The following is a 13,622-nucleotide window of genomic DNA, read 5'->3' on the forward strand; positions in this document are numbered from 1 at the left end:
GGCATTGTACCTTTCTGAGGTCCCACCCCTCCACAAATCCCACCCCCAAATCTCCAGGAATTTCCCAACCTGGAGTTGACAACCCTATCTCCTTTTTAGCCAACCTTCAACCTACCTTTATCTGCCCCTCAGATAACGTTCAGCTTTCCACCCCCCCCCCCCCACACCTGGAGCCTCTACCTAGGAAAAGTACAGTTGTTCTCCTCCACAGTAGGGACCCAAGCAGGAGGGGAAGCGACATGAGCAGGGTATAATGACACAAAGTCCACCCTGCAAAGCAGCCATTCTCTTCAGGGGAACTGATCTCTGCCATCTGGAGAGCAGTTTTAATGTGGCCGGCATGACTAATTCTAAGTGATCTCCACGCCTCACCTTTCCTGAGGAGGAAATGGCTGGTTTGGAGGGTGGAGTCTATGGCATTGTACCTGCCTAAGGTCCTATCCCTCCACAAACCCCACCCTCTCCAGGCTCCACCCCTCAAATCTTCAGAAATTTCCCAACCTGGATGTGGCAACTCTATCTTCTTCCCAGCCAACCATCAACATACCCTCTGACTTCAACTTTCCATCTCCCCACCACCACCACATGGAGCCTCTATATAGGAAAAGTACAGTCCTTCTCCTTTGCAGTGGGGACCCAAGGAGGAGGGAAGCAATCTCAGCAGGGTATAATGACACAGAGTTCACCCTGCAAAGCAGCCTTTTTTTTCCAGGGCAGCTGATCTCTGTCATCTGGAGAGCAGTTTTAATTCTGAGTGATCTCCAGCCCTCACCTGAAGATTGGCAGCAATGGTTCCCCAGAAGGAAAAGTACAGTCTTTCTCCGCAGTGGAGACCAAAGCAGCTTACATCATTCTCCTCTCCCCCTTTTGATCTGCACAACATCCCTGTGAGATAGGTTAGGCTGAAAGTACGTGACTGGTCCAACATCACCCAGTGAGCTTCTGCGGCAAGATAGCGATTCAAACCTGTGTCTCCCAGACCCTACTCTGAAGCTTTAACTGCAGCCCCTGCCACATGGCAGGGAAAAGACGGGGCAAAGCGCGGCTTCTAAAAGCCGCGCCAAAAAAGAAACAGCGCGGCGGGATCCCACGGATCCTGGTAGCCGCGCTCTGTTGCTCCCCGGAATGATCAGATGCCGGGGAGGAAGATACTAGTCGGAGGGGGAGGCTGCCATACTGCGCATGCTCGAGCATGCGCAGTACGGAAGGGGGCCGGGGATGCGACGGCGGCAAGACGCGCCGCCGATCCCACGGCCAGGATGAAGCGGTTCATCTTTGACATGCTTCATCGGGGGAAGGGACAGATTGGAGGCGCGAGCGCGACGCCAGGCAGACCTTACATTCTACATGTTGGAATTTAATGGGATTCCTGTTTTACTTGGAATTGCTGTAATTATATGTAAATAGTTATTAATGGTCGCTGACCATAAACAAGCATTAATTCATTCAGACCCATCACATCCTTGCAAGGAGGATTTGATTCCCCTGTCCCCAGAACTGGGACCCTAGAAAAATACCCTTCTGATAGTTTTACTGATTCTGGATTTGGACTCTCGCACATGCAGTAAGTAAAGGTTTCCTTTGCTTGAAAGCCAGGACTGATTCTGGATTTGGACTCTTGCACATGCAGTAAGTAAAGGTAAAGGTTTCCTTTGCTTGAAAGCCAGTCAAATCCAACTCTAGGGGGTGGTGCTCATTTCCATTTCCAAGTTGAAGAGTCAGCGATGTTCAAAGACATTTCTGTGTTCATGTGGCCGGCATGACTAAATGCCGAGGCGCACGGAACACTGTTACCGTCCCACCAAAGCGGTGCCTATTTATTGTGGGGATGGCAAACCTCTGGAGGCATGCCCGGAGGTCTATGTTTCCACAGGGAGATTGGGCAGTAGTGCGCAAGGTCACTGAGAGAAGAAACTTGGCTAGAGTCGGGTAAAGATAAGAAGGTGAGCTGTGGGCAGAGCACATCCTGTTATTCTAGTTCAGAGTCTGCTTGTAGCTTTTCAATATACAGGGCAGGGGGGAGGGAAAAGGGGAAAGCTACATAAAACGCTGCTGAGCCAGTCCGGGTCAGACAGATTCTGCAGATCTGTGTCTCGTGTCGTTCTTGAACCCTCAAGTCTTCAATTTATCTACTTGCAATTCCTTGCTTTCAAACTGCTAGGTTGGCAGGAGCTGGGGCTAGAGACAGCAGATCATTCCGTCACATGGCACTAGGGTCTTGAATGCCGAACTACAGACCTTTTTGCTCTGCAGTTCAGCATCTCAACCTCTGAGCCACCAATAAAAGCAACAGGCTTTATTGAAAAGATTTTAAAAATGGCTCAGGCTTAAGCATAAGGCAAGAGTAAGCAGATGCAATATAGCAACAAAACCTATCTTCCAACATAAATATACATACCTTAAGGCAGGCAGGTTACAACATCTTCAAATCAGCATTACTAGCAAAGCAGCAGGTTGGAGATGCAGCGAAATGGTCCCTGGCCCTGATGGTATTAGTGGGCCATGCTTAGAAAACTTGTGCCAGATGGGTAAGCTAACTTTATAGGAAACTTGACCACTGATCCCCTGAGCAGTATAAACCAATCAAGAATGTGATCCAAAAGACGATTCTCTAAGACTCTCCTCTCCCATCTGAGAGTTATTAAGTCAAATCACTTTGATATTCAAAGGTGTGTTATTCTTTAACACTTGGATGGCACATCAGGAAACAGGCTATGCTTTTAAATTTACAACAGGGCCAAATCCTGATGTTTACACTGTCAGGTTGATTTGATTGATGCAGAGGTGACCATCCCTCTTGACACATATAATAATCGCATTTGTGTGGAATGAAGAAGCGTTTGTTTTTCAGGTGTGATCTGTCCTCCACCACCCATTTCTGAATTTGGAGCCCTCTCTTACCATAGACTTAAGCCTGGAAACATATCTGTTTTCCAAGATGAAATCAAGTTTGAATGTTTGTTGCCTTCGGCATTAATAGATAACGAAACAGCTAGGTATCTGGCCTTGCAGAAATGGAGTGGGATACCAGAATGCAGAAGTATTCCAAAGATTCCGAAGGGCCTGGAGGCCCTTACTGCCGAAGGGACCAAGTTCTCCAATGGGAAAATGTATCCCATCATTACTCTTGTTATATTGCCATATTTGGGGAACAGAGCCATGTCTTATTTTAGAACTAGAGCACAAAGCCTTGTTAGATACCTCATCATAAATCATAACTTGTAGGTTTTCTTTTTTTTCCAATACAGAAGTGAAATGTCCATATCCAGCAGAAATAAAAAATGGATTCATAAGCTTTGGTCTTCGCGAAATTTATCAGTATAAAAACAGAGTGACCTATGGCTGCGATCCTACGTATGTGATGGATGGACCTGCAGAGTCTACATGTGAAAAAACAGGAGACTGGTCAACGAAACCAACTTGCAAAGGTCTATTTTGGCATCTTGAAAATCTGTAAACATACACTAGCTTACGTTTTCTTAAAAAGTGATTAAGAGATTTAGGATATCTTTATGAAAGATTTCCCTGTCACATGCAACAGCTAGGTGCTAAACACTAACTTCTTGGGGTAAACATTGAATGTGGGTAGAATTGTCTTAAAAACCATTTCCATATGTGCTTAATACACCATGTGTGAGTACCAACTCATAGGTCTTGGTCAATCTGATCTACAACTAAATATCTGAGAAAGTTTCCATTTATATAGGGCTGGCTTATCTGTAGGTTTTTCATTGTACAAGATAAAAACACTTTGGCCCCAGTGCAGCAAACGTTAGTTGTGTCTAACATAAATTCCACTGCTTTCAGTGGAAGTTGGGGCCAAGATTCCTGACCAACATTATTTGTACTGAAAAAAATATTTTAGAAGAAACTGTCAGAGTTCCGGACATATTATAGATGAACCTCACAGAGACTTGGACACTGCCACTGTAGGCTAGAAAAATAGGAAACTGTGAAAGCCTTGCGATGGGAAACAATGTACTAATTGAATAGCTACCATCAGTTGAATTTTGTTTGGTGTATTAATAAAGGTCTTGGCTTGCATAATGTTTCAATGTGATACTTGCAGAAGATTCCTGACTGTCTAAAAAATGCAATTTATAAATTTCCCCTTGCAGCACCGTGTAAAATACTAGTTAAAAGAGCTACAGTGTTATACAACCAGCAGAGAGTAAACGTGCAAGACCATCTCAAAGGAGGGATACAGCATGCTGAGACCATCTGGTTCTTCTGCAAAAATAAAGACCAGCACTGTAGCTATACTGTACCTGCTCAGTGCATAGATGGTAATCTCACAGCCCCTGCCTGTTTTAAAGGTATGGTTGGTTAAATATTCTTAGTTTGGCAAATTGAGCGTGTGAAAAAAAGCCAGAATAGGTGGCTAATGGCTTCATGGTTAGAAGGATGTCCGGGTCCAGACTTACCAGGAGGGCTGAATGGCCCGAGGAGCAGGTCGCGGGACAGTGACCCACCTTGGGAGGAGTCCGGGCCATGCAGCGGGGCTGCGAGGGCAGCGGCCTCCATCGGTGCAGGCTCTGCATTGGGGCTGCCTAGCGGTGGGGTTGGTGGCTGGCCATCTGGGGGCCACTGGGGCAACACCCACAGAGAGCCCCATGGAGAGGAGCCCTGCCGCCAGACCAGGGAGCGGCGGGGACATGACGGTGGAGCCCGGGGAGGGGGGAGGGCTCAACGGCAGATGCAGGTGGCTCTGTGGCTCTCATAGAGGAGGGTGCAAGAGGTGGCCACGGGAGGTGGGATGAACGGCGAATGCCAATCCTGCCCAGGACTGAGCAGGCAGGAGGCGGGATCAAAGGCTTAAAAGGCCAGACGATCCTGCCTAATGGGAGCAGGGCTGTGGCAGAGAGACAAGAAGGGAAACCAATCACGGAGGGTGAAGGGGTTGGGAACATGCAGCTGCTGGCTATAAAAGGGAACAGAGGCTGGGACCAAGAGAGAGAGCGAGAGAGAGCAGGGGAGTCTGAACATGATGGTTAGAGAGAGGGGGCACACCTCGACAGAGCTCTGGGGGGAGCCTACTGCCGGCTGGCCAAGGCCCCCCCACCTGTTGTCTGAGGTCCCAGCGACTCCCTTTTTGCACCTGACACCATGGCTGAGGGGGGGGCACCCTGGGACAAAAGGCGGGGGCGTGACAAAGGAAAATGGAAGAGTGGTTCTGATATTACATTTGTCATCTTGCTGTGTTGCGGGATAATTGGGATCTGGAGATTACTCAAATCATTAGGAGCATGGTAGATGAAGTGAGGGAAAGGCCACAAGTCTCCCACAGCAGGGTTACGAAGATCAAATGAAGACAATGACAGCCTCTGCCCTATGTTTTTGGGTGGGACCGAGATCTGGGCCTTATGAAACACAGGCAGTCTGCATTGCTATGCAAACCAGAGAAATTCTGTATGTTTACCTCTCATAACAAGCCTAGGCACAGAGCCAAATCACTCTTATCAATGCTGAAACTGATGGTGGCATCAGTCTACAGCACTGATTCGATGGCTCTGTGGTGAAGATGTCTTGTACTTCCTAAATGAGGCCAGTTGTATTCAGAGGCTCCCAGAAACAGGAAATGGATTATCCATCCAGTGGATCATTCCTAGTCGTTTCATACACTAATCTCCTAGTGACTTTTGAAATATACACTTTTTATTTCCAACTGTCCCCAGTTTTTGAGTCCTCCTGGTCCAGCAGATCCTGCATAAAACAGACACAGGAGAAAAAACCAGTAATGAACTTTTGTGGCTGTTGTTGTTTGTTTCAACTTCAACTTAAAATCTCAGACCAGAAGAGGTTCAGGTTCACCTGAAAAGCTGTTCTGGACAGTGGGGGCACCTCAGGAATAGCATGTGATGCAGCTTGGCGGGGGAGGGGGAATTACCAGAATTCCCCCCCCCCCATAAGCTTCTGTGCAAATAATCCCTTGTCTCTACCTCATCGTGTTTGAGGGTTCTTCACCCTCATGAGCTACTTTTCAGACTGCAGGGAATCAGCAAGGATATGTTTCACAAACTGCTTTCTGGACAGACGTTTTGACATGAGGGTTCAAAATAAGAACCAGAATGACTTTGCAAAAGCAAAGCTTGGGATATGTACTGGATGGCAATGAAGTGTTTTGCAATTCCGTTAATATTTTTAATTTACTGCGACAAAAAGTCACCTCATCTTTTAAGTACAATTTTATTTGGAAAAGGTAAAATGCCGCAATATTATACCTAACTACCTCATGAAAAAGCAACAACAACAATCAAGTTGCTTACATGATATAGCATTTATGTTTCGCATTCTGCTGAACTGAACATTTACAATTTGACACGTGCCAAAATGTAACATGTGACAGAAATGTATGTTGCATGACTGTGGCAGTAACACATTATGATAAATATCTTGTTTATATTTATACATTTTTCAACAGAACTTGGGTGGTTTTTAAGTCTGATAAAGATAGATGTCGCAGACCTGAGACCATGTGAGAACTGAAACAGATGCATCTTCATGTCCTGTTGAAGAGAAAATTTGTATGGAGAATTAAGGGATCGACCTAGACCACACTCACCTTTAAAGGAAGCATAACCCCACCAGCATATTCCTTACTCTATTGCAGTCAGTCATATTTGCTTTCAAACTATGCTGTCTTTTGCTCATTTCTTCTCTTCTTACTTTCTAAGATACATATGTTCAACTTGCTTAGGTAAAAGATAAAAAGGTAAAGGTTCCCTTGCTCGAAAGCCAGTTGAATCCGACTCTAGGGTTGCGGTGCTCATCTCCGTTTCAAAGCTGAAGAGTCAGCGCTGTCCGAAGACGTTTCCGTGGTCATGTGGCCGGCATGACTAAACACCAAGGCGCACGGAACGCTGTCACCTTCCCACCGAAGTGGTACCTATTTATCTACTTTCAATTTCTTGCTTTCGAACTGCTAGGTTGGCAGGAGCTGGAACTAGAGACGGGAGCTCACTCCATCATGCGGCACACTCGGGTCTCGAACTGCTGAACTACCGACCTTCCACAGCCTGCAGTTCAGCGTCTTAACCACTTGAGCCACCGCAGCTTGCTTACAACAGGGCAAAGGCATGAAAGGGCTAACAAATGGTGGATACAGCCTTCTCATAGATCAAAAAACTTCGTTGGTCTTAAAGGTGCCACTGGACCTCAAACTTTGTTCAACAACTAGTGCTTAACTGGTTTAAACAGAACACTTTCAGCTACACAATTTGATTTGAGAGTGTAAATCGTTGCATTCAGCTCCTTGAATTTTTTAAAAATAGACTTGCTAAGCCTAATAGAAAATTAAACTTTTTAGTTGCCTGTTTCATCATCCAGATAGGGTTGGATCCCACAGGAACTTTCAGAGTGCACAACAGACTTGGGAAAAGCTGCAGTGCTGAAATTACTCCTCATTATCTGCTTGCACTAAGTGAAAGTGATTGCATCCTCATCATCTGTTGTGTGTGTGCATGTGCGCAAAACATAGCACAGGATATTTCTTCTGGTACAGTTTCAAAAACAAATGTCACACAAACTGTCTGTAGTACATTCCATTGCTTTATCACATGTCTATCATGTCATTAAAAATTATGTTGAAGTGATTACCTTGTGCTATTGCTTTCTGCTCACACATTCCTGGACCCAACCCATAATTGTTTTTAACCTTTGAAGTATGTAAAGTAGTTGTAGACTTCAAATAGTAAGAAAATTTATAAAGGAGACAGCATGGACCTCAGAAGGTAGGAATATATTTTACTACCAAATAACATTATTCTTCTCATTCTTCTAAAGCAGATCAGCCAAAGATCAGCCTCTGAATTAGTCATAATGGCTGGAATATTAACTTTGAACTATTATTTGTAAATACCCCTAGACATCACAATTCCCAAATATTTTTACCAGTTATGGTGGTAGGGGGAAGCTTTACAAATTGTGCTTAAGTTACTGCAGTTTATAATGGTTCCGTTGAAATTTTTAAAAGGATAAGCTTTGATTGGTACAATGCTAACAGACTGTATAGAAAAATTGCTTTCTGCTTTCTATATCCACATGCCTTCTCCTGTGATGTCTTTTGATACCATGCTGTCTTTGTTTCCTGTTGCAGGCCAAATGGTCCAGGGCAGACCAAATGGCCTGAACTACCTCAATTGCCATGCCATAAACCCACATTCTTTCACACTTTCATGCCAAAAGCCAGACCTCATGGCACCACTTTCTGGCACACATACAACTAGGCACGTACACGATGGAGAAGCTGGGAAGTTTGGGTCACCTGACTGCAGGAGGGGCCTCCAAACTTCTAGCCATTCCTGTGTTGCAGCTATGGCAACCAATTCCTGTGTTGTAGCTATGGCAACGACCCCTGTCCACTCGTGATTGGCTGCTGGCCACAGCTAAGTGTGACTGGAATTGGGCTATAATTGATCGATCCCTATGGGAATGAGAGCTTAGCTCTGGCTGCTCTCTTGCTTAGCTTTCCCTTCCTTCTCTGTCAGTCTGTTTTATTGCACCTGGAAATGCTGCCTCATGAGAGACAAAGAGTGGCTTTCTGAACTGGAGCACATGGATGCAAGAAAGGGATTTCTCTCCAAAATCTCTTGGTGTCTAATTGGACTGTATACCTTGGACACTCTTGGAATATGGACACTTCACTGGTAACTATGAATATCTTTAATGTGTAGTTAAGGCACAGAGCCATAGGTTTTTCTTGTTTTCAGTAATCTCTTATATAGTCTGTTTTGCTATGCTCTGTACTGAATAAAAATTATTCTTATTTCTAATGGGTCTCTGATGTTGTAACTTGAATTCCAAGTCTAAATCTTGTAGCCTAACGCTCACCACACATGCTACTTTGGTAAAAAGTGTGCATCTCTATATTGAGTTGCTAATGTGTTTTGTCCCAGATGCCAACTAAGGGTTTGGAATCTCCCTCTTAGGAAAGGCGGGGACTAGATAAAAGAGGTTCTGGTGGCATATTGTTCTGGAAATCTGAGGAGGTATAGACCATCTTGTGGTTTGTTGTTTAATGTACTGAAAAGTACAGGATTCCCTCCCATTCCTGGACTGGCTTGGGTGGGCAAAGACCTGTACACAGACAATATTGTTAAAGTGCATAGAAAGGTATTTTTTATGGAGGAGGAGGAGAAGACAATGACAACAACATTGGATTTATACCCCACCCTTCAGTACCCAAGGGAGTCTCAGAGCGGCTTACAAACTCCTTTCCCTTCCCCTCCCCACAACAGACACCATGTGAGGTAGGTGGGGCTGAGAGAGCTCTGACAGAAACTGCTCTTTTTCCAAGAATAGTTCTTATAAGAACTACGGCTTGCCCAAGGTCATCCAGCAGGTGCAAGTGGAGGAGTGGGGAATCAAACCCGGTTCTCTCAGATTAGAGTCCATGTACTTTTGCTGGTCTTCTTAAAAGTCCCACAAGATGCCATTTTATCCCCTATCCCTGGCTCTTTCCCCTCCCCTTCCCTCCCCAGAGGAGGAGCGGGAGGGGGAAGGAGCCCTCAGCCAATCGAAGGCTTTCTTTCTCCCCTCTGAAGCAGGAAATAGGAGAGACTGGCCAAAAGGAGCTGTGATGTTAGAAACGGGAAGACGGAAGCAGCACAGAGTCAGTTGCTCTCGGGCCGGATTGGAGGCTTGCAGGGGCCAGATCCAGCCCATGAGCCATATGTTTGACGCCCTTGCTTTAAAGTGTCTCAAGATTCTTTGTTGTCCTGGTTAAAGAATTTGAGATTGCTGAGACTGGAAATAAATAATAATTTTCCCTATATGGATTCAAATAAATTTATGACATAACAAATCTTCCATTATTAGTGGAAGCATAAAAATACTGCATTTGTAGGTGGTCAGTAAATTGCTAGCAATTAGGGCCCAGTGAATGTATATACAATGGCACTCAGGGTGTAATCCTAAAAACACTTTCCTGGGAGTAAGCCAAATTAAACCGACCTGAATAAAATTCTGAGTAGATCTGTTTAGGATTGTTCTCTGTTTTTTCCCCCTCAGTAGACTGTTGGTCACTCACTTTCCTTCATCCTACAGCCCCAGGGCAGACAAGACCACCAGCACTCTGTCGTCATGTTGCCAAGATTATATCATAGCAAAGACACAGGGTCCAGGGTCATCTAGTCATACCCCCCTGCACAATGCAGGAAATTCTCAACTACCTTCGCCCCCCCCCACACACCCCCAGTGACTCCTGCTCTATGCCCAGAAGATGGTAAAAAACCTCCTGGATCCCTGGACAAACTGGCCTGGAGAAAATTGTTTCCTGATCCCAAAGTGGCGATCAGTGTAAGAAAGGGCCATGAGAACTAAGCAGTAATACAACCCTTCCTGCCCTCCTTCTCATGATCTGCCTAAGTTCACAGAATGAGCATTGCTGTCAGATGGCCACCTAGCCTCTGCTTGAAAACCTCCAAAGAAGGAGAGCCCACCACCTCCCGAGGAAGCCTGTTCCACTGAGGAACCACTCAAACTGTCAGGAAGTTAGTTGCTGTAGATTTTCCGGGTTGTGTGGCCGTGGTCTTGGCATTGTAGAATCTGATGTTTTGCCAGTAACTGTGACTGGCATCCTCAGAGGTATAAACACAGAAATTTTTAGCCAAATGTTTAGCCCAGGGCTATTTTTGGGCAGGAACGCACAGGAACGGAGTTCCGACTGGCTCCCAAGTTGGCCACGCCTAGCAGGAACTCATTAGCATAATAGGCCACACCCAACAGCAGAAACTCATTAGGATTGGCTACGTTAGGGGTGTGTGGCCTAATATGCAAAGGAGTTCCTGCTACAAAAAAGCCCTGGGTTTTGACAACAAACAAGGTCAACAGAATAATAATCAAAAGGTGGGTGTGGCTGGATGACCACACTTCTGGGAACATGGGGGTGCGGCCTCATGTGCTCATGAGCTGTGCTGTCAGGGGTGTGGCCTAATATGCTAATGAGTTTCTGCTGTTGGGTGTGGTCTATTATGCTAATGAGTTCCTGCTGGGCTTTTTCTACAAAAAGAGCCTTGGTCCACTGCTGCCCACAGGTTGGAACAGGTTGGGGACCCCTGCTCTATTGAATTAGATGAAGCACCCATGCCAATGCCAAAAATTGACTTTACTCCTCCTAGGAGAACATTATTCTCAGCAGTCTGCTCCTCATGGGGAGGTTTTACTTCAGCCTCCTTGCCATGCCTGAGCTTCCTTCAAGAACCTCTTCCATCATTCATCTTTCTCCAGGGAAATCCCATAGGATAGAAAACCATGGATGATTCCAGTATTAAAGATCTCTGCACTTGACATGTTTTCTTCTTGAGTTTTTGGTAGCAAGGCAAGCTGCCCTATAACTACAGATGTTCCATACAAAACTTGCCTGTTCTAGAATTTCCATCTATAAGAAATATTATATAGAACCATAAACTGCTTTTGAAAGCGTCATGGAACTTACTAGAGGTCCCACTGCCCTACCTACCATTGATGTGTGGGATATTTCGAGCTGAGGCTAAGGTTGCCTACATTTCCACTGGCACCACGCTCCTGCCCCTTAAAAAAAATAAATCTAATTTTATGTAGAGACATCAGCAGTTGACAATTCCAGGGAAGCCATAAAGGTAAAGGTTCCCTTGCTCGAAAGCCAGTTGAGTCTGACTCTAGGGTTGCGGTGCTCATCTTCGTTTCAAAGCCGAAGAGCCAGCGCTGTCCGAAGACGTTTCCATGGTCATGTGGCCGGCATGATTAAACACCAAGGTGCACGGAAAGCTGTTACCTTCCCACCGAAGTGGTACCTATTTATCTACTTGCAATTTCTTGCTTTCGAACTGCTAGGTTGGCAGGAGCTGGAACTAGAGACGGGAGCTCATTCCATCATGCGGCAGCTTGGGTCTTGAACTGCTGAACTACTGACCGTCCACAGCCTGCAGTTCAGCATCTTAACCACTTGAGCCACCGCAGCCATACTGTAAGACAAAAATGAAAACTACAGTGAACGGGGGGGGGGGGGACAGAATTAAAACCATTTATTTAGCTTTAAAAAGAGTTGGTCCACATCGCCACTCCACGCAGCACCCTGTCATGAAACAAACAACCCTTCCCATGATCCAAAGTGCAAGGTGCCAGCCCTTCAGAACAAAACATAATGAAGATAAAAATGACCATAAATTTAAAAAAATGCTTGTCAGCAACATGAAATAATCCTCTTACAGGCCTGAGTAATGCATTACGAATGTTGAAAAGTAAACTGTAAAAGGTGAATGCCCCTGATGTGATCGAAGCCTGTCAAAGCAATTAGATTCTCTAATGACAGGAATTCTGAAAGTTCCCTCAGAAAGTTTCATCCCTGAACCGGACAACATTAGTCCTTCTGTACATGGATTATTCAGCTTTGGGGCTAGGTAACTCATGAGTCTTCAGGTGGGAACTTTTGAAGCTGAAGCTTTCCCCTCATGCTAAGCATGTATAACCTTTGCTGTAGAATAAGCATGGATGTTTGAACAAACCTTTCCCCACACTTTGGGCACCGCTGTGTTTTTCTCCTGTGTGGGCTTCCTTTTGTCTGTGAAGATTATAATTAGTCCCAGGTTATTTGTGCTACATTCCATATGTACACGTAATCTAGCTCCGACTTTTTTTTAATGTGTATTTTAAGGCTGCCTTCCCAGAAGAAGTCCTTTCCACACTTTGAGGACCTGTTTGGTTCCTTATCCCTATGGAATTCTCGGTGTACAAGATACAGGTCGTGCCAACAGAAGGTTCTTCGGCATTGCAAGCAATAATCAGATCTGTCGAAGGCTTTCACGTTCGGAGTTCATTACTTGTTGTAGATTTTCCTGGCTGTATGGCCGTGGTCTTGGCTGTGTGGCCAAGACCATGGCCATACAGCCCGGAAAATCTACAAGAAGTAATTATCAGATTCGTGTATGCAATTTCTTGTGTAGCAAGATGGCTTGATGGAAGGATTCCTTACACTGCAAGCCTGTATGTGGTCTCTCTCGAGTGTGCACTCCCTTTTGGACAACAAGCTGTGATTTCTGACTGAAAATATCCCCACATTAGAACATTGATAAGGTTTTGTCCTGTATGAGATCTTTCATGTTGAATAAGAATTGATTGTAAAATATAGCTTTTCTCACCCCCTGAGTATTTATAAGGCTTCTCTCCTGTATGAGATCTTTCATGCTGAACAAGCCTTATAAGGCTTCTCTCCAGTGTGAGAACTTTTATGTTGAAGAAGCACTGATCTAAAAGGAAACCTTTCCCCACACTCTGCACATTGATATGGCTTCTCTTTGTGGTAATACTGGTGCACTCTAAGACTTGACTCAGAACTAAGACCTTTCCCACAGTCTGAACATATATACAGCTTCCCTCCAGTATGAGATTTTTCATGTCGAACAAGATACGATTTAAATGCAAAGATTTTCCCGCACTCTGCACATTGATATTGCTTCTCTTCTTTGTGTGATTTTTTGTGTACTGAAAGGTCTGACGTAGAACTAAAGTTTTCCCCACAGTCTGAGCATATGTGGGCTCGTTGTATATGTCTTGAAAGGCAAACACTGGAACTTAAACTTCTCCCACACTGTGGGCATTTATGAGTTTTCTTTTTTCTCTGGACTGGATCTATGAAAAAAAGCTTT

General features: G+C 45.0%; 1 protein-coding gene across 1 annotated transcript; it reads left to right on the forward strand.

The window, feature by feature from the left end:
• The first annotated feature begins 2,470 nt into the window (after positions 1-2,470).
• LOC107113565 (beta-2-glycoprotein 1-like) lies at positions 2,471-13,476 on the forward strand. Its single transcript, XM_015414914.1, has 5 exons — positions 2,471-2,528; positions 2,852-3,040; positions 3,249-3,428; positions 4,119-4,316; positions 13,466-13,476. Exons 1-5 carry the CDS (start codon positions 2,471-2,473, stop codon positions 13,474-13,476), a joined length of 636 nt encoding a protein of 211 aa, XP_015270400.1.
• The last annotated feature ends 146 nt before the right edge of the window (positions 13,477-13,622 follow it).

The sequence above is a fragment of the Gekko japonicus genome, unplaced genomic scaffold (genome assembly GCF_001447785.1).
Source record: "Gekko japonicus isolate JY-2015 unplaced genomic scaffold, Gekko_japonicus_V1.1 scaffold2934, whole genome shotgun sequence".
Lineage (NCBI taxonomy): Eukaryota > Metazoa > Chordata > Lepidosauria > Squamata > Gekkonidae > Gekko > Gekko japonicus.